Source organism: Labeo rohita, chromosome 23, assembly GCF_022985175.1.
Source record: "Labeo rohita strain BAU-BD-2019 chromosome 23, IGBB_LRoh.1.0, whole genome shotgun sequence".
Lineage (NCBI taxonomy): Eukaryota > Metazoa > Chordata > Actinopteri > Cypriniformes > Cyprinidae > Labeo > Labeo rohita.
In genome coordinates this window covers 17,807,451-17,829,288 of record NC_066891.1, presented here as the reverse complement: position 1 = coordinate 17,829,288, position 21,838 = coordinate 17,807,451, and the positions used below count along the sequence as shown (strand labels likewise).

Here is a 21,838-nt window from a genome sequence, read left to right as displayed (position 1 = left end):
GTCAAAAGTTTGCATCCCCCTTGTTTAGAATCATTAAAAATGTTAATAATTTCACCAAAATAAAAAGGATCTTACACTATACATGTTATTGTTTATTTAGTACTGACCTGAATAAGATATTTCACATAAAAGATGTTTACACATAGCCTACAAGAGAAAATAATAGATGAGTTTATAAAAATGACCCAGTTCAAAAGTTTACATCCCCTTGATTCTTAATACTGTGTTGTTACCTGAATGATCCACAGAAGTGTTTTTTATTTAATGATTGTTGTTCATGAGTCCCTTGTTTGTCCTGAACAGTTAAACTGCAGGTCCCACAAATTCTTTGGTTTTCCAGCATTTTTGTGTATTTGAACCCTTTCCAGCAATGACTGTATGATTTTGAGATCTATCTTTTCACACTGAGGACAACTGAGGACTCATATGCAACTATTACAGAAGGTTCAAATGCTCACTGATGCTTCAGAAGGAAACACGATGCATAAAGAGCCGGGGGTTGAAATTTTTTGAATTTGAAGATCAGGGTCAATTTAACTTATTTTGTCTTCTGGGAAACATGTAAGTATCTTCTATAGCTTCTGAAGGGCAATACTAAATGAAAAACTATGATATTTCGGCAAAATAAAAAAAAAAAAAAAAAGGACACATCTCCATTCTGTTCAAAAGTTTTCACCCCCATGCATGTTTTTTCCTTCTGGAGCATCAGTGAGTATTTGAACCTTCTGTAATAGCTGCATATGAGTCCTTCAGTTGTCCTCAGTGTGAAAAGATGTATCTCAAACTCAAACAGTCAATGTGGGAAAGGGTTCAAATACACAAAAATGCTGGAAAACCAAAGAATTTGAAGAATTTTTCTGAAGAACAGCAGGCAGTTTAACTGTTCAAGACAAACAAGGGACTCATGAACAATCACTAAACAAAAACACATCTGTGGATCATTCAGGTAACAACACAATATTAACAATCAAGGGGATGTAAACTTTTAAACCGGGTCATTTTTATAAACTCAACTATTATTTTCTTTTGTGGACTATATGTAAGTATCTTTTATGTGAAATATCTTATTCAGATCAGGACTAAATAAACAATAGCATGCATTTTGTATGAGCCCTCTTATTTTGGTAAAATAATTAACATTTTTAATGATTCTGAAAGGGGGGTGTAAACTTTTGACCTCAACTGCAACAATACAGCATAATATGCTATTTTGGAGTACAGATTTGATTTGCAGTACATGGCGTTTACAGCTTATCATGTGATTTGAATCTTTCAGCAATCAGAGAGTGTGTGTGTGTGTTGTAGGGGATGGTGGTATGTAGGAGGAAAGAGTGTAAGAGTGAATCAGAGGAGCAGAAAGTGGAGACTGATGGTGATTCTGGTCACCGGGAGGAGGATATGCCTGGTTCTCTCAACATCACTGATGAAATGAAGAGGATGCTCAACCAGCTGTGAGTCCTCATAGCCATTAGATGATGCTTTTTGTTTGTGCGTGTGTGTGAATGAATTACTTTTAGTGTTTGTTATTTCATTTATGAACAACAGGAAATCAGCATTTTGTAAACTTACTCTTTTTTAAAAAAAAAAAAAAAAAAAAAAAAAAAAAGCTGCTTTAAGAGTTTAATTCCTGTAGCTAAAACAGGGAGAGCATGGCTTTAGAAATGGCGAGGTCATGCATGTACGTTTGTGTGTGTGTGTGTGTGTGTGTGTGTGTGTGTATCCTTCTGAGTAATTTAGAACTGTTTAAGAAACCTTTTGTAACATTGTAAGAGGACCTGAGGGGCTTGAATGCTACTCAAGTATAGAATATGGACTGTGGCTGCCATCTAGTGTTCATATCGTGACCTTATGTATATTTTCCTATTTGAGAAAGATCTTTTACTATCTAATTGTTTATATTATTGACTCTTCTTACTTTAATAATCTTTTTAGTAAAATCTGGTTATTAGCATGTTTTTCCCTGTGTTTTTTATTCTATATTTATTCTTCCCTTATGTGTGTAGCCTTTTGTTTCAAATCTTTTCGATTGTGGATCTGTTGATTTTTCCATTTCTTTTCTTCCCTTGTGTCTCCTTTTTTCCTTCTCTTTTCTCTTCCACATCTGTGTCTGCTGCCCGTCATGTGCGCAGAGGTTGTTCAGCTAATTGGTTTGTTGGCAGGAGGGAAACGTTCGAGTTTGACGATGACTGTGACAGTCTGGCGTGGGAGGAGACGGAAGAGACACTTCTGCTTTGGGAGGATTTCAGTAACTATAACACTCTGAACCTCACTGGTGCTGCTGGCACAGTCGCTTCAGCGTCCTGTGCATCTGACTCTCACGGAGAGACAAACGAGCAGGTACATCACCAAGTCACCGTGCTCTATTAGCAAGCAAGTATGGATAAAAGTTGCAGATGTAGAAAATGTAAAGAAAACATACTGTCTACATATGGCAACTACCTTCTGAGGAAGCTTTTTAAAGGGATAGTTCCTTTAAAGGGATAGAAAATTCTTTCATTAATTACTCACTCTCATGATGTTCCAAACCTGTAAGACTTTTGTTTGTCTTCAGAACACAAATTAAGATATTTTTGATGAAATCCAAGAGCTCCATAGACAAGGGTACTACCACGTTCAAGGCCGAGAATGGCTTTTTCAATTTTTCTTCTCTTCTTTTCAATAATTCTTCTCCTCTGCGTCAGCCTAGTCATTTTTCTTTGCACACAAATAATATATATTGTAACTTCATAAAATTGTGATTGAGCCACTGATGTCACATGGACTATTTTTTCAAGGTTCTTTCTGGGCCTTGAACATGGTAGTACCCTTGCTATCTATGGAGCACTTGGAATTCATCCAAATATCTTAAATTGTGTTCCAAAGATGAACGAAGGTCTTACAAGCTTGGAACAACATGAGAGTTGAGTAATAAATGATAACAGATTTTTCATTTTTGGTTGAACTATCCCTTTAAACCAATTGAAAACAGTAGGCAAAAATGAGTTCACCTCCAGAATAAAAATTCCCTGATAATTTACTCACCCCCATGCAATCCAAGATGTTCATATTCTTCGGTTGAAAAGAAATTAAGGTTTTTGAGGAAAACATTCCAGGATTTTTCTCCATATAGTCAGTGTTGCCAAGTCTATGGTTTTCCACCAGAATTGGGCTACATTTACACTGTCACCGTGGGTTGTTTTTCATGTCCATGGGTTGAAATGACCCCAATAACATGATATTTAACCCCTGGAATGCTAATTTTACATGGGAAACCTTGCCAGAAAATATGTATTTTACCCCCCAGCACAAGATTTTTTACCAGGGGGCCCCCTCTGAAACACAATTGGGCTAGTTTTGCGCTATTTTGAGTAGCAATTGGGCAGGTTTTGTTGCGTAAACCTGGCAACCCTGCATATAGTGGACTTGAGGATCAGTGGGTGTTTGACTTTTTTTTGCATGTTCAGTTTGTAAACACTGGGTCAGTACTTCTGCCTATATAATGCGTGACCTTTCCACCGTGACTTAAAGGGGTCATCGGATGCCCATTTTCCACAAGTTGATGTGATTCTTTAGGGTCTTAATGAAAAGTCTATAATATACTTTGGTTAAAAATTCTCAATGGTTGTGTAAAACAACACCCTTTTTACCTTGTCAAAATGAGCTCTGCAAAAATCATCCCATTCTGAGGGGATTGCTCCTATAAATGCAAATGAGCTCTGCTCGCCCCGCCCCTCTCTTCTCCCTGTGGAGTGACGAGCCTGTTTACTTTAGCCGCATTTAGCTAAATGTTCAAACAACATGAAAAAGTGAACTTAGCATCCGATGACCCCTTTAAGGTCAAGCTAGTACAAGACGAGCATTTGTGGTTCGAAGGTATATAAAAAAAAAAAAAAAAAGACATGAATATCTTGGATCACATGGGGATGAGTACATTTTCAGGAATTTCTTAAATCCGGTGTGAAGTAATCCTTTAAAATAGAAAATAGTTATTTAAAATTGTATTATTATTTCACAAGATTCATATTTTTACTGTATTTTTAATCAAATAAATGCAGCTTTAATGAGCATATGAGACTTCTTGCAAAACATCAAAAATTTGTAATGACTTTGAACAGTGGTATCTTATATTATTGACTCTTACTGGCTGTACAAATGAGAATGCATGTTGACGACTTAAAAATATTGCATAACGCAATAATACGTAATGCATTCTGCATTTATATATCGTTCTTCCAGGATCGAAGTCTAGGAAGCCTCATAAATGAAACAGAGTCCCTTTTTAAGACCAGAGAGCAGAAGTACCAGGATACCATTGGCCAGATCGAGGTGAGAGAGAACATTTGTGAGCACTTGTGAGACATTTACTTCAGTTAATCTGTGATTAAACGCAATCTTCCTCCCACAGCTGGAATTGGCCACAGCCAAGAATGACATGAACAGACACCTGCATGAGTACATGGAGATGTGCAGTATGAAGAGAGGGCTGGACGTACAGATGGAGACCTGCCGGAGGCTCATCCAAAGCACAGCCACCACCGGCAGGTTGGTTTAACCATACATTATTTTTAAAGGAAACCTATTATGCTCCTTTTTACAATATGTAATATAAGTCCCAGAATGTGTCTGTGAAGTTTCAGCTCAAAATACAGCACAGATCATTTATTATATCATTTTCAAAATGCCCATTTTGAGTGAAAACAGAGACACGCTATTTTCGTGCTTGTCTCTTTAAATGCAAATGAGCTGCTACTCCCCGCCCCCTTTTCCAGAACAAGGCTGTGCCTTTACAGCTCATGCCTCAGATGCTCTCTAAAAAAACATCTGTTTGGTTTAATTATCATGTCTGTCATGTTGAAATCATGAGTTTAAAGCCATATTAGTTTAAACTTCTGACATACGGTTTTCTGACCACACACATCTGAAGCATGTGAGTACTAAACTAAGCTCTTTCATGCCTTATTGTGCTTAAAGGAGGAGTCCACTTCCAGAACAAAAATTTACAGATAATGTACTCACCCCCTTGTTATCCAAGATGTCTTTAATCTTCAGTCGTAAAAAATGTTTTTTGAGGAAATCATTTCAGCATTTTTCTCCATATAGTGGAATTCTATCATGCCCTGAGTTTGAACTTCCAAAATTCAGTTTAAATGCGGCTTCAAATGATCCCAAATGCAGTTGTAAACAATCCCAGCTGAGGAAGAAGGGTCTTATCTAGTGAAACGATCGGTTATTTTCATAAAAATAATACAATTTCTGTACTTTTTAAATTCAAATGCTCATCTTGTCTTGCTCTGCCTGAGCTCAGTTTTTTCCGGTTCAATACAGTTAGGGTATGTCGAAAAACTCCCATCTCATGTTCTTCCTCAACTTCAAAATCGTCCTATATCACTGTTTTACCTTTTTTGTTAAAGGTGTTTGATGTTCTTTGGATGTTCACTTTGTAAAGACTGGGTCGGTACTTCTGCAGCGATGTAGAATGAATTTGAAATGATTTTTGAAGTTGAGGGCGAAAATACGATTGGAGTTTTTCGGCATAACCTAACTGTCTTGAGTCAGAATACACAGAGTTCAGGCAGAGCAAGACAAGACGAGTGTTTAAGATTAAAAAGTATTTCAACTGTATTTTTTTTATGAAAATAACAGATTGTTTCGCTACATAAGATTCTTCTTTAAGATTTAAACTGCATTTTGGAAACTCTGGGCACCATATCAGTCCATTACATGGAGAAAAATCCTGAAATATTTTTCTCAAAAAACAATTTCTTTATGACTGGAGAAAGAAAGACATGAACATCTTGGATGACAAGGGGGTGAGTACATTATCTGTAAATTTTTGTTCTGCAAGTGGACTTCTTTAAACTGTCAAATACACACAAGTTTTTGTTAAAAACATAAACAGCCGGTTAAGTCTGTGAAGGCAAACAGCTGGGAAAGAAATTGCATGTTTATATTAGATCTGTGTGGCAGCAAGCATAATATACAGTAAATAATTTACTGTAATTTTGTCTTCTCTGAGGCTGGGACTCTAAATAGTATTCTGTGCTCGTCTGTGCAGCCAACAACAGAACAGTTAGCATGCTTTGCTCAAACTTTTGCCATGGCATTAGAACTGGTACACCGTTGTCACTTGCGAAAGTCAAATGATGGTGCTGTGGGTGAAAACATGCAGATTAAGGGGCAGTAATATTATAATAAGATACCTTTTCTGCGTCACGGAGGAGCGAAATCTAACCAGCTTGTTTTTTCATATGCTTGTAGGAAAAGGCTTACCAAAACAAAGTTGTTTTCATGTTTTCTGGTTTGGTAAATGCACCGGAGGTCTGTTTATAGCAGTTAAACAAAAAAAGTCAGATTTTCATGATATGTCACCATTAAAATTCATTCATTTTTCACTTCAGACAATCGCCTTCCCTCAGCTCTGTGGCAAGCAGCGATTCAGGAAACACTGATGACATCCAGGATGAGCTTGAGCCTGATGGAGCGAGAGAAGGAGAGAAAGAAGAAGCGGTAGAGATGAATGGAGAAGTTAGATGATGATCAGCCAGTCATCATTCTGGTTTCTCAGCTTCTTTGTGAACCAGGCACTCTTTTAAGCGTCTGGTCACTTTTTCTTACACAGTACAGATGAGTGCGGAATCTCAGATTCCCAAAGAGCAAGTATTGGTGCTTTATATGCTGTCTTAGAGCAGGACTAGTTCCCTCTTCATCAGCACTGCCAAGGCATGGCTCCATAGTCTTCCTCACTAGCTTTAACTGAGGTCACACTGTTTATAGTATGATATAATAATGCATATATGAATCATATATTTTATTATAATATATTATTAATATAATATAAATATTATGGTATTATAATAATATTTAGAAAATACACAATTTCTGCTATCTGTATTGCTCATTTGTTTACATAAATCTGAAAGGCAAGTTACACAACCACAATAACAGATTAAAACACATGATAAAGTAAAGTATTACTCTACATCAAGCTCTGGAAATAAGTTCAGGCTTTTAAAATCACAATAGTCAGTAGATCAGCCATGCAGTATGCTTCACAAAAATATCTCTGCTCCGAGTCAGTTCAGATGTTTTCACCACGTACAATTGTTGCTAAACTAAACCACTGTGCACTAAGATCTATGCAATAATCTGGTCTGGATTGGTGTTATATTCTGTGATTCTCTTTGCTGGAAACAGATTCAGTATGTGTGAGTTAATTCTCCTTAAGTGCAGTTTTTTTCCCCTTGTTTCTTTCAGTGTTGAAGAGTAGCAGTGAAACCCAAACTCGTGTGCCTACAAATATGCTGTATACAGTGTCTTAGTTGCCTTATATTTTTCTCAGAATATTTTCAGTACATGCTTTTGCTCTGTTATACACCATTAAGTTCTCAATCATATCCCTTGTACAGACGATGACATAAAATATTATGTCTAAGATGGTAAATGGTGTGAAATAAGGTTTTGGATGATCGGAACAGATTCGGAAGCCATACATATATCTGTCCTCAGGTGTTGGATGGTTTGGTTAAGATGCAAAATAGCTACTGAAAAATTTGCTATTACTTTCAGTTCAGTATGTGGGTCATTCTCAGGAAAAGGTGCTATTTGTGCTAAAAAATTCTGACTTTTTATTTCTAAAACCAAATATCAAAGTACATATGCTAACCTTAAAGCTCTATGTTACATTAACCACATCACAATAATAAATATACTGGTTCACTTATAATAGAAAACTGAGTAGATTCTGTAGATTTAGTTTCACTCAGTTTCATTGTGCCTTGAAATATATTTATAAAATAAAACATAACTAATAATATTTATAATAACATTTTGTCAGAAAGAAAATGTCACATGGGAGTGCAAAATCCACATTTCTCAGAAAATGCATGAATCATTTTAAAATACTAAGGAGTAAAAGCATGATATGTAAATTTCAATGAAATACAAATTTAGGTTAAAAAAAAAAGAAAAAAAAATATATTTTTTATTCTAAGTGTAATAGTGAAAATGAGGACTAAAAAATTTCCAGACATTTTATTAAAAAACAAACATTTAAAATTAAAGGAGAAGTCCACTTCCAAACCAAAGATTCACATATAATGTACTCACTCCCTTGTCATCCAAGATGTTCATGTCTTTCTTTCTTCAGTCGTAAAGCAATTGTTTTTTGAGGAAAACATTTCAGGATTTTTCTCCATATAGTGGACTGGTGGAATCGGTGCCCTGATTTTGAACTTAAATTGCAGTTTAAATGTGGCTTCAAACGATCCCGAATGTGGTTGTAAATGATCCCAGCCAAGAAAGAAAGGTCTTATCAAGCGTAACGATTGGTTATTTTCATAAAAAATAATATAATTTATATACTTTTTAATGTCAAACACTCTGCCTGGACTGTTTTTTCCGACAGTTAGGGTATGTCGAAAAACACGTTTTTTCTCCCTCAACTTCAAAATCATCTTATATCGCTGTTTTACCTTTTTTGTTAAGGATGTTTGACCTTTTTTGCATGTTCACTTTGCAAAGACTGGGTCGGTACTTCTGCAGTGATGCAGGATGATTTTAAAATGATTTCTGAAGTTGAGGGAGAAAATAAGATTGGAGTTTTTCGACATACCCTAACTGTCTTGAGCCAGAATACACCGAGTTCAACAAGAGCAAGGCAAGACAAGCATTTGAGATTAAAAAAAAAATAAAAAAAAAATGTAATTGTATTTTTTTTTATGAAAATAAAAAAATGGTTTGGCTAGATAAGACCCTTCTTTCTTAGCTGGGATCGTTTACAACCACATTTGGGATCATGTGAAGCCGCATTTAAACTGCATTTTGGAAGTTCAAAATCGGGGCACCATATCAGTCCATTATATGGAGAAAAATGCTGATATGCTTTCCTCAAAAAACAATTTGTTTACGACTGAAAAAAGAATTTCTTGGATGACAAGGGGGTGAGTACATTATATGTGAATCTTTGTTTTGGAAGTGGACTAATCCTTTAAAATTGTTTTATTTAATTAAAAAAAAAATTATATATTTTGCATTACAAACAGTCAAATTGATAGACTGATGTGACTGAAGAGGCACACTATGTCATCACTTCCTAAGAATGACCCACGCTGTCCCCCTCACACCCCTCAAAATATGTTTTTGTCTTATTATTCAAGAGGTGGCCAAAAACATATAAATGATTATTAGTTATTTTTTTTTTTATTCTACATACTTATTTGGTTTTGAAACTAAATGTATTACTTTTATTGCATATATTTTTGTTACCTTTATTTTTCAGTTGATTATCATGTATTGATTGATTGCTGGAAACATAATCCGGGTGATGGAGGTTTGCCTTTTTTTAATTAATGGAAATAAATCATTCCATATTTTGTTATCCTCTATGTGGTTATTCAGATGTTTATGTTGATTTAATATTCTTGCCTTAAATGTGGGTCATTCTAATAAAATGTATTAGTTTGGGCTATATACTAAAGATATCAGCTGACTGATCTTGTGCTGAAATCAGCATGACTGAGAATGTCTGGAAATGAGAGTTTGTTTTCGGAAATCTGGAAGACTATGCAAGGCGTAATTGTAGTCTGATTTTATCCTGGTTTTAAATAAAAAAAAGTTTGCCTTATGACCGTTTTATGACTTTTTTAAATACAAAATTTGCTTTTTAAACTTTTGATTAGACTTTGCTGCATGCAGTGTTTATTATATCATTGGACGTCCCAACACATTTCACATGGAAATTTTGGTTTTGCATGATTAAGCAATTCTCACTTGTTTTGCATGAATTTGCCTGTTGCTTTGGCACTGAGGTAGTGTTCAACAAAACCTTAGAAGAGAAGTGAAAACATTGGTTATATTTTATAGGTCAAAGTTCTTGGAAAAAAGCTGTTGAGATGTTCAGACAGGCAAATTCATTCCCAGTGGTTCAGATGGTGGTACAGCAGTCACGTTTCTTGAGGAATTCATCTTTGTTTTGCAGATGAAGACCATCTTTACAGAGTCACATTCCTATAACCACAGCTGGGTAGTAACTGATTACATGTAATCTGGATTATGTAATCAGATTCCCATAGTGAAGTACTTGTTATTAGGTTAAATTACGTTTTAATACACGTAATCAGACTACAGTTAGTCCATAATTTCTCTTTTTCATCTTTTACATTTTCTGTTACAGTGTATGTATTTGGAAAGTCTTCAAGTTTTGTGAAGTTGCACAGAAAGATCAGTCACTAATGTGGCGACACAACATTTGACCACTGATTTACAAAAATCATTTCAGCTGTAAAAGTGTTTTATCATTGCATCAACTACTGATGAACACATTGATTTTAATTTGAATTATCACTCTGTATGTTATTAAACCATGTATTTCTATGTCTTTTGAGTGCTTTTGTCTTTCAAACACATTAAAATGCACAAATTCAAAAACTTTTTTGACAACTTCTTTCGTCTATTTACTTGAAGTACCCCTGAGATTTTAAAATAAATATTTTAATAATCAAGCATCATATTTGCATCTTGGTTCTCTGGAGTTGATTATGGTCACGACAACAAATAAAATATTTCGTTTTTTATTCAGTTTTTTTATTTGTTGATTGATTTTAAAATTCTTTATTTTAAAGTAATGTTTTTTAATGATTTAATTAATTTGCTGTCCATTAAACTCATAAACCCCCTGGTGTTTGTGAGTTCCTTAACAAACACCAGTTTGGGAAACCTTGACGTAATATAATGTTTAATGCACTTCATGTTGTTAATAACAATAAAAGATAAATTTTCTTGATGTTTGTAATTTTATGTCAATGATATGATAAACGAGGTAAGTCAAAAGTGATCTAAAAGTAGTTTGATTATATTCCATAAAATGTGTAATGTAACTGTGTTACTAACTACAATTTTTGTCATTTTGTAATTTAAAATCAGTAAAGGGTTACAATTTGTAAGTACTCTCCCGAGCTCTACCTATAACAAATCTTGCCAACGTAATCCAGCCAAAAAACCTGAACCAGGAAGAAGATTTTTACCGGTGGATCCCCCTCGAAACACGATTGGGCTGCTTTTGGGCGTTACTTGGTTATACCAATAAGAGGCCAGGTGAAGCTAGTCTTAATGAGGGAGTCACTGAATCATTTACTCGCCTGATTCGTTCAAAAATACTCTTCAGGTTGCTGGTTGCAATTTAAATATCGCCTGCTCATAAAATATAACATCTAACTAAAAACTGACCCAAATCGGTTTAAAGGAGAAGTCCACTTTCAGAACAACAATTCACAAATAAATTACTCACCCCCTTGTCATCCAAGATGTTCATGTCTTTCTGTCTTCAGTCGTAAAGAAATTATGGTTTTTGAGGAAAGCATTTCAGGATTTTTGTTCATATAATGGACTACAATTGTGCCCCTGATTTTGAACTTCCAAAATGTAGTTTAAATGCAGCTTCAAAACATTCGCAGCCAAGGAAGAAGGGTCTTACCTAGCGAAAAGATCGGTCATTTTTTTCTGAAAATAAAAATGTGTACACTTTTTAAGCACAAAAGCTCATGTAGCACAGGTTCTAGTATGCGCGTTCACGACGCTACGTATTGAATCACGTCGAAAGGTCATGCCGAATGTAGGCGGAACTAACAGACAGTGTTTACAAAGCGAGTTTTTTAGCCGGAGTACACAGACTATGAACTTAGACGTGTGATGGTAAGTTTGGATCATTTTACTGACTAATTTTGCTGAGTCTCGTTCAGCAAAATTAACGAATCTTTTTTCGAGTCATTTCGTTCATTTTAGCAAAATCAGCATCACGTGACAGCCCCATAAGATGAACGAACGACTCGAAAAACCCGAAGACTCGAAACAGGTGAACTAATTCCAGTACTGAACCTAACAGGATGTTGCGCATGGGCGACTGAACGAATCACTCTCCGAGACGACTCGTTATTCGCGAGTCACATTAAAGATTTGTTCAAAATGAACGAATCGTTCAAGAACAACCTGTGGACACACATCCCAGAGCCTGTGCTACCTGAGCTTTTGTGCTTAAAAAGTATACAAATTTTTTTTTTCGAAAAAAAATGACCGATCGTTTCGCTAGATGAGACCCTTCTTCTTCGGCTGGGATTGTTTAGAGCCCTTTGAAGCTGCATTTAAACTACTTTTTGGAAGTTCAAAATTGGTGGCACAATTGAAGTCCATTGTATGAAGAAAAATCCTGAAATGCTTTCCTCAAAAACCATAATTTAGCTTGCACTATCGTGTCTAAAATGTAACTTAACAAACATTAACGCCTTGTTTATTGAACTGTTAAAAGAAACGTACGTTGAGGCAACGGTCTGTGTTTGTTGGGTAGATGATGTGTAATAGAAATATTGCTATTGGTGCTGATATTGCTGAAATATCTAATGAAGAGACATGGGAAATTTGTTACAATTTACAGACTCCATTATCCCATTTGTTTGTGTTTTTACAATTGCACTAGTCACCATTTCAGGCAAATCTTTCTGTGGTAACGTAATTACACGTAACATGCAAATCGTTGTCACCACCAGTATGGAGAAACAGTGGGCTGGTGTGAAAAAAAGTGTTTAAAAGCTCATATGTTTCTGAATAGCTCATAACAGAGGTAGAATGGCTAAGATGTTGGTCTGGCTTGTGTTTCACTGTCTCTTGAGATATAGTGACAGTGGAGGGCTACACCTTCAAGGAGATTATATCATCTCTGGCTGGTTCCCTCTCCATAATTCAGATTCCGCTATCCCACCTATTCCTTACCTGACTGACTGCACACAGTAAGAATCTGAACGTTTAAAAAAATTATGTCATTTTATTGTACTTTGCATATTCCACTTGTCTTTGATAATGTCAGTGTTTTTTACAGGTATGTATTTACTCACTTTTGATTAGGGAAAACATGTATGGGGTCTTCAAAACAAAAAACAAACAAAAATTGATTACATACAACACCATACTTTGCAGAATGTAAACACTTGTTGTCTTCAATTTTATTTCCAGAGGCTTGACCAACATGCATGGTTATCATCTGGTGCAGGCCTTCAGATATGCTGTGGATGAAATTAACAACGTCACCCAGAATAAGCAGCTCCTTCCAGGGGTCACGCTTGGCTACCAGACATACGACTTATGCTCCCTCCTAGCCAGCAATCTGGCCACTCTGGATCTGCTGGCCCAGCAGGACAATAGTTCAGTTGTGGACAGCCCCACTGTGGCCATCATCGGTCCTGACAGCAGTTCTTACTCTTTCACACCAGCCGGTGCTCTCGGTGCATTCCTGGTCCCTCAGGTATGGCATTATCATAACAGCAGTCACTAAAATATCATCATCAGGTTAGCAGTTATACCGTAATCCAACCAGGTTTTTTATGTATTTTAAAAATATTTATATTTAAAATGTATGTATTTTTAATTTAATTCATACACAGTCAAACGTTTTTAAACAGTAAGATTTATAATGTTTTTTTAAGTCTCTTCTGCTCACCAAGCCTGCATTTATTTGATCCAAAGTACAGCAACAACAGCAAAATTTTGAAATATTTTTACTATTTAAAATAACAGTTGTCTATATGAATATATTTTAAAATGTAATTTATTTCTGATTTCAAAGCTGAAATTTTAGTGTCATTACTCCAGTCACATAATCCTTCAGAAATAATTCTATTTTGATTCGCTGCTCAGAAACTTTTATTATTATTATTATTATTATATTTATGAGTAGAATTTTTTCAGTTTTCTTTTATTCTTTGTAACATATAATATCTTTATCATCACTTTTGATCAATTTAGAGCATCCTTGCTAAATAAAAGTATTAGTTTCTATATTTTGTTCCCCCCCCTTCAAAAAATATACTTTTGAAGACTTCAAGCTTTTGAATGGTATAGTGTAAAATGTTACAAAAACTTTTTATTTCAGATAAATGCTGATCTTTGGGTCTTTCTAAGCGTCAAAGAATCCTAAAAAATGTACTTGTTTTTTGTTGAAATATTGATAATAATAATAATAATAATAATACAAAATGTTTCTTGACCAGCAAATCAGCATATTAGAATGATTTCAGAAGGATCATGTGACACTGAAGACTGGAGTAATGATGCTGAAAATTTAGCTTTGATCACAGGAAAAAATTACATTTGAAAATATATTCAAATAGAAAACAGTTATTTTAAATAGCCAAAATATTTCACAATATTACTGCTTTTGCTGTATTTTGAAAATAAGTTTAAAAATATAACTTATATAACTTATATATATATTTATATTCATATATATTTTTTTACATAGAAATAAGTACATGTGTATGTATGTTTTTCTCCATACCATTTTAATTTTACGTTTTTTCTTTGGTATTTGTAGATCTCCTACGAGGCTACAAATGAATTGCTGAGTAACAAGGTCCTCTATCCAGCTTTCTTCCGTACCATTCCCAGTGATAAAAACCAAGTCAATGCAATGTTACAGATCCTTGTCAGATTTAACTGGACCTGGATCGCCCTTCTCGGTAGTGACAATTCATACGGTATACAAGGAATGCAAGGCTTATCCCAGCAAGCTTCACTTTACAGTTTATGTATTGCATACCAAGCCGTGATACCCGCTGTTACTGACAAGACGAAGCAATACATGCAAGACATGGTTAAAAACATCCTCAAAACCAAAGTCAACACTATAGTTGTCTTTGCCAGTAAGAGGCGGGTCGCTGGTTTCTTTCCTTTTGTTATCGAGCAAAACGTGACAGGAAAAGTGTGGATTGGGACAGAGGATTGGTCGGTGGCGTCAACAGTGAGTAGCATCCGAGGGATCAGTACGATAGGGACTGTCCTCGGTGTCGCAATCCAAAATACTGAATTCAGTGGGTTTGAAGATTTCCAAAGGCTTTCTGTGCCCAGGCTGAAAGACACTGCTCTAAACAGTCCATTCAAACACAGCCTCCCATGTATGCAAAACACAAACCTTTATAAAATAGCAGTTCAAGGCTTTCCTTTGTCACAGTATGACACCGTTTCCGCTTTTAACGTGTATAAGGCCGTGTACGCGGTGGCTCATGCGCTGCACAACATCCTGCATTGTGACTCTGGACTGTGTCAGAAATATAAGGTGCAGCCATGGGAGGTGAGTGCTGTAATATTATAGAAAATTTGCAAAGTGTGTTGTGAATTATTAATAAAATGACTTTTTTTAAATCCCTCAGGTGTTTCATCAGCTGAAACAAGTTCAGTTTTCAATTCGAAATACTTCCGTTTATTTTGATAAGAATGGAGACCCTCCTACAGGTTATGATATAGTGACGTGGGTATGGACGGACAGCCGGTGGTCATTTAAGGTGGTGGGGAATTACAGCCCAGGTCAGACTGAACTTCAGTTAGACGCCTCTCAGATTAAATGGGCAGGCCAAGTGTCTCTTGAAACCAGGGTAAGTTTTTTTCCTTATATGTATTTCATTATTATGCATTATGCATTTCATTTTCCTTATATACTATTCACTGGCCCTGTTACATAACATACTGCTTACACTACTGATCAAAAAAGTTTGGGGGCAGTGAGTTTTTCTATTTTTGTTTTGAAAGAAAGAAATTAATAGATTCATTTAGAAAGGATAATTAATCGCGATTAATCACATACAAAATAAAAGTTTGAGTTTGCCTAATGTATGTGTGTACTGTGTGTAATTATTATGTATATATAAATACAAATGAATGTATACATTTACGAGAAATATTTATGTACAAAATATTTTTATTTATATATAATATAAATTATATAAAAATGATAATAAATATACTTGTAAATATTTCTTAAATATATACATGAATGTGTTTGTGTTTATATATACGTAATAATTACACACAGTACACACACATATATTAGGCAAACTCAAACTTTTATTTTGTATGTGATTAATCACGATTGACCCTGATGCTCTTTGATTTGGCCCACCATGCCATATGACAAGAGTGGGAAAAAATGAGAAAAACATCTTTTCTAATTCATATTACAAAAATAAATAAATAAATGAAACAAAAAGGATGAAATAAGACATGCTACTAAAAATTAAGCTTTGTATCACAGGCGTAAATTACATTTTAAAATATATTAAATTAGAAAACAGTTATAAAAATTGTATTGTTATAATATTATTATATATTTTTTCTAAATTATTAAATATTTCTTAAATATACACTGCCCTCCAAAAGTTTGGAAACACCTCTGGAAAGTGTGGTTTTGGACGATATTAGCATAAATCCTTATCATTTTTTGGTGCAAATACATTAAGGTAACTTGACGTTGATTACATAATAATGGCAATATATACATGTCAAAGTCAGACATGCCCCTTTGCCAGCTGTGATGCCTGGTTACTGGTTTAAACTTGGCCCTGGTTTTTAAAAGATTTTTGGGTCAGCACACCTTAATAGCTTCAACAATTGATTGCCAATTAAGTTTAGAATACAATGAATTTAGGCCCAGATTATGCAGAGTTGTAATAACTGCTAATGGTGGATACTTTGATGAATCGAAAATGTAAGTTTTTTTCTGTGTATAAACGGTTTATGTAATAAAATATGTTTTCGTAGTTTGTGTTGTCCCTTATCAGTGCAAAATTATCACAAATTAAAAAGGATTCATGCCAATATTGTCCGAAACCCCACTTTTCTAGGGCGTTTCCAAACGTTTGGAGGGCAGTGTATGTTAAATATTTGTTTCTAAAAAATTTGTTACTGAAATATTAAATATTAGTTACTGGAATGCTATGTACCCTCTTGTACCGTCTGTGAGCACAAGACACTTTCCAAAAAACACAAAAAATATTACTGACCATAAACTTTCTGCATCAGCATCTACACAACCAAAGCAGTGACAAAAATAAATGAATAATAAAATAAAAATAATTATGATAAAAAATGTATTAAAGAAGGGAAAATAATTAAAATAAGGTGACAGAAATTGTAGTAGTAATAATAATGTAAGTATATCATTAATATTTTTGCTCTGTTCAGGTTCCTGAATCACTGTGTTCTCCAGAGTGTCCTTACGGACACAGGAAGCTCATGACCGGACAGCATAAATGTTGCTTTGACTGCATGGCCTGCCCTGCTGCCACCTTCCTCAACAAAACAGGTTCAAAAACACTCCAAATGTCATATAATTATAAAGTGCAAGTGCATAAGGTTGTTTAATAGAGAAAAACGCACAAGATGTTCACAGTATATCCAGCAGGTGGCACACTTTCTTCAGCTTTGACTCCCCTTTTCTCTTTACATTTCCATGCTGTTCCTTTTTCTGTTAAATTTCTTTCACATATCCTGGCTAATGCATGGACAACTACATATAAGCCATTTGTAAACTGGTTTACTCAAAGAATGTAAATACTAAGGCCCTGATATGCTGGCAAAACATTGCTTATTTCTTTACCTGGAAAATGTTAAGCAGTATGCGTCCACTTCTTGTTATTAGGAGCACTTACTGATAAATCATCTACTGTAATGTAATTAAATATTTGCAATTGATTCTTGTTAGAATACACAGTTTTGTTGCTAGCAGGTTGCTAGCCATGTTAACGAGCCAGTTAAACACTGCACCTTTAGAGGGATAGATCACCCAAAAAATAAAATTCTGTCATTAATTACTCACCCTCATGTCATTTCAAAACTGTAAGACCTTCAATCATCTTTTGAACACAATATTTTTGATAAAATCTGAGTTTGGATTTTATCAAAAATATCTTAATTTGTTTTCTGAAGATGAACGAAGGTCTAACAGGTTTGAAACGACGTGAGGGTGAGTAATTAATGACAGAATTGTCATTTTTGGGTGAGCTATTACTTTAAATTCTATAATGTAGCCTCATTATGAAACATTTTTAATGTGTCTTATGTTAACTTGACTTCATATGTTCTCGTAGGTTACACTTTCTGCCAAGCGTGTGACAAAGACTACTGGTCAGAATCAGAGAGTGAGACATGTTTGAGGAGAGCAGAGCTGTACCTGCCGTGGGGCGCTCCGCTCACTACAGCCCTGCTCATATACCTGGGTTTCACCCTGTTTCTCACCCTTGGCACAGCTGTCATCTTCCTGTTCAACCTTAGTACTCCTGTGGTGAAGTCGGCCGGAGGGAAGACCTGTCTGCTGATGCTGGCGTCTCTTACCGTGGCCTCCTGCAGCACACTGTGCCACTTCAACAGACCCTCCCAGATCGGCTGCCTCCTCAAACAGCCCCTCTTCATTATCAGCTTCACCGTGTGCCTGGCGTGTGTGACTGTGCGCTCTTTTCAGGTATAAGGGGATCTTTATTTGACATTGAATGTAGTAATGATCACCATTTCGTTGATGTCTGGTGGCCCCAAAAGTACTTGTACACTTTGAAATATATTAATGTGTATACTAGTTCACCCAAAAATGAAAATTCTGTCATTAATTACTCACCCTCATGTCGTTCCAAACCTGTTAGACCTTCGTTTATCTTTGGAACACAAATTAAGATATTTTTGATGAAAATATCTTAAAACGATGACCAACGTAAAAAGTTGATTCTTTCTTTTGGGAGACAAGAACTTTATTTATCGTGCACTTTTGGCTTTGCATCTTTGCAGATCATTTACATTCACAAGCATAATAGAGGCACTTTCAATGTCCAATGTTTGCCAGTAACCAGTATGGTATCTCTATATTGTGCATTCTTAAACAAATAACATTCATCCTCATCAGTTCTCAGAATATAACATGAATCTCTCTTTTCAGGTGGTTTGTATATTTAAATGGTCCTCCAAGTTGCCGAGATCCTATGAGACCTGGGCTAAGAATCGAGGCCCTGAGATATTCATCTTCATCACGACAGTTGTGGAGGTCTTCATCTCTCTGCTTCGCATGCTCCTCGACCCTCCCTTTCCATCTCGGGACTATGACTTCTACAGTGACAGCATTATTCTAGAGTGCAGTAAGACTCTGTCTCTCGGGGCCTTCGCCGAGCTCATTTTTGTGTGTGTGTTGAGCTTAATTTGTTTCTGCTTGAGCTACATGGGGAAAGATCTGCCGGCCAATTATAATGAGGCCAAATGCATTACATTTAGTCTCATGATATATATGATTTCTTGGATCACTTTCTTCACAGCTTACTGCATTTCCAGAGGGAGCTTCGCCATGGCCCTAAACATAGGCGCCATCCTATTTAGCGTGCTAGGGATACTCGGCGGATACTTTTTGCCAAAGGTGTACATAATGTTAATAAAGCCCCAAATGAATACGACAGCTCACTTCCAAAACTGCATTCAGATGTACACCATGTCCAAGCAGTGAACGCAAATAAGACTTAATACTATCTCTGTCAACATTAGGATAATCCAGTAGAGCCTCCTAACAATACAGAGCAACATAATCCCAGTTTCAGTCGTTTAGAAGCAGCCGATACTCTAATTGTCTCCGGACTGTGACTGCTTGGCATATGCGTAGCCAGTGGGCAGAATGACAGAGGAAGCCTAATTGTGTTGGCTACCGAAAGGGCAGAGCACCCGTTTTAAACTGCCCTGCGTGAACATCTGTCATGTGCTCCACTCTCATGGGTGCCCAGTTTCACTCCAAACAATTCGGAGAACAGATTTAATTGGGCAGCTGATTTAAAGGCAGATGGCTTCACTCGTCTTGTTTGTCTTTAGTACGCCTTTAAAGGAATAGTTCACCTGAAGTTTAAAATTTGTTGAAAAACTCATGTACAGTACTAGTCAAAAGTTTTTGAACAGTAAGATTTTTAATGTTTTTTTAAAGAAGTCTCTTCTGCTCACCAAGCCTGGATTTATTTGATGTAAAATACAGCAAATATAATTGAAATATTTTTACTATTTAAAATAACTGTTTTCTATTTGAATATATTTTAAAATGTAATTTATTTCTGTGATTTCAAATCAGATATTTTGGCATCATTATTCCAGTCACATGATCCTTCAGAAATCATTCTAATATGCAGCTTTGCTGCTCAACAGCTGAGTAGAATTTTTTTTAGGTTTCTTTGATGAATAGAAAATTTATCTGAAATAAAAATATTTTGTAACATTATAAATGTCTTTATCATAACTTTTGATCAATTTAAAGCATCCTTGCTAAATAAAAGTATTAATTTCTGTAATTTCTCCAATCCCCCCTTAAAAAATATGGTGACTCCAAGCATGCAATTGTGTATAATATTACAAAAGCTTTTTATTTCAGATAAATGCTGATATTTGAATCTTTCTATTCATCAAAGAATCCTGAAAAAAACTCAACTGTTTTAAATATAGATAAAAATAATAAAAATAACAAAATGTTTCTTGAACAGCAAATCAGCATATTACAATGATTTCTGATGGATCATGTGACACTGAAGACTAGAGTAATGATGCTGAAAATTTAACTTTGATCTCAGGAACAAATTAAATTTTTAAAATATACTCAGATAGAAAGCAGTTATTATAAATATCAAACATATTCACAATATTACTGTTTTTGCTGTATTTTAGATCAAATAAATGCAAACTTTGGTAAGCAAAACAGACTTGGAGATATTTAGCATTACATCACTTGCTCACCAATGGATCCACTGCAGTGAATGGGTGCCATCAGAATAAGAGTCCAAACAGCTGATAAAAACCTCACAGTAATCCATGAGTGAGCCACATGACACCAATCCTTCTTGTAAAGTGAAAAGCTGCCTGTTGGTAATAAACAAATGCATTTTTTTTGGCAGATCTGTCCAAAATTAATAAGTCTATAATCAATAATAATGCTTGCTCCAGTCCGCTCACATTAAAATACACTAAAATATGTGACCCTGGACCACAAAACTGGTCACAAGGGTCATTTTTTTTTTAAACTTTAAGCTTTATTATGCAAAATATTAAGAAAATCACTTTTAAAGTTATCCAAATGAAGTTCTTAGCAATGCATATTACTAATTAAAAAATAAGTTTTGATATATTTACAGTAGGAAATGTACAAAATAGCTTCATGGAACATAACTGGTGTAAAAGAAAAATCGTTCATTTTGACCCATACAATGTATTGTTGGATATTGCTTCAAATATACCCATGCTACTTAAGACTGGTTTTGTGGTTCAGTCACATATTAACGGTGCTTGACCCGTGAATATTTCTCTCCCGATTCAGACAATGAATAGAGGACTCATATTATAGCCTGAAGCAATGGTTTTATAACCATTAAAGTTAAAAACATCCTAATAATGGATTTGTTTATTACAAACACTATCACAAGATTATGTGCATTACCTATTTATTATTGTGATGTTTTTATCAGCTGTTTGGACTATTTGGAATTTCTACAAATCTGTTTCAATGAAGAAACAAACTCATCAACATCTTAGATAGCTTGAGGATACGTTTTCAGCAAATTGTCATTTAGGGGTGAAATACTCCTTTAATTCCCAAACAGCATTTGAGCTTTAATGGACGAACATCTGACCAGCTGTACAAAGCGTCACAATTTTACTTGATTAGTTTCTTTCTTCGTTTTACATTTTTCAAAATCCTAAATCTTTCTGTTTCTCACCAGATTTAAATAGAATTTAAAATCCTGAATTTTCCATGTAGACTTTTGGACTCCACTTGTTGCTTGTCTAATTGTTCAGTGACACACACACACTTGCATGAGCCCCTGGGAAAAGATAGGATGAAAGGCTTGCTGTTGTTAGGGAGGTCATCTCCATTGACTCCGGAACGTGTGAGTTGGGAGCACGGAAGTGTTTCCCACACTACTTTCCTATTGTGAGTGTGATATTCTCAGGAGGGGAGAACAATAGAAGTGTGCCTGTAGAGGGGAGGCTGCGTAATTCTATTGACTTGACGTTACCCATCTGTGCTGGTACAAACCTCACA

At 35.3% G+C, this 21,838-nt stretch overlaps 2 protein-coding genes across 3 annotated transcripts in view; both read left to right on the top strand.

Annotated features, from left to right (window-relative positions):
- iffo2a (intermediate filament family orphan 2a) overlaps positions 1-9,601 on the top strand; it is a 28,778-nt gene extending 19,177 nt beyond the window's left edge. Inside the window, exons 5-9 of one of the 2 annotated variants that reach the window (XM_051097020.1) lie at positions 1,306-1,451; positions 2,160-2,337; positions 4,216-4,305; positions 4,385-4,521; positions 6,378-9,601. In XM_051097020.1, coding sequence (XP_050952977.1) covers positions 1,306-1,451; positions 2,160-2,337; positions 4,216-4,305; positions 4,385-4,521; positions 6,378-6,513 — 687 coding nt within the window. In that variant the 3' untranslated portion in view covers positions 6,514-9,601. Of the gene's footprint in view, positions 1-1,305; positions 1,452-2,129; positions 2,338-4,215; positions 4,306-4,384; positions 4,522-6,377 lie in introns of both variants that reach the window. The other variant, XM_051097019.1, reaches the window with a different exon arrangement.
- Positions 9,602-12,603: 3,002 nt separating this feature from the next.
- Positions 12,604-19,871, top strand: LOC127154916 (taste receptor type 1 member 1). Its single transcript, XM_051096794.1, has 7 exons — positions 12,604-12,755; positions 12,979-13,267; positions 14,336-15,091; positions 15,171-15,392; positions 16,978-17,098; positions 17,883-18,253; positions 18,719-19,871. The coding sequence occupies exons 1-7, from the start codon at positions 12,604-12,606 to the stop codon at positions 19,271-19,273; spliced, it is 2,466 nt and encodes an 821-aa protein (XP_050952751.1). The 3' UTR covers positions 19,274-19,871.
- Positions 19,872-21,838: the final 1,967 nt, after the last annotated feature.

Bases quoted from the DNA above. Each gene is read 5' to 3' on its own strand.
- LOC127154916 (XM_051096794.1), top strand. From the start codon at position 12,604: ATGTTGGTCTGGCTTGTGTTTCACTGTCTCTTGAGATATAGTGACAGT. The intron at 13,268-14,335 runs GTATGGCATTAT...TGGTATTTGTAG, and splicing joins GTGCATTCCTGGTCCCTCAG to ATCTCCTACGAGGCTACAAA. The intron at 18,254-18,718 runs GTATAAGGGGAT...CTCTCTTTTCAG, and splicing joins TGACTGTGCGCTCTTTTCAG to GTGGTTTGTATATTTAAATG.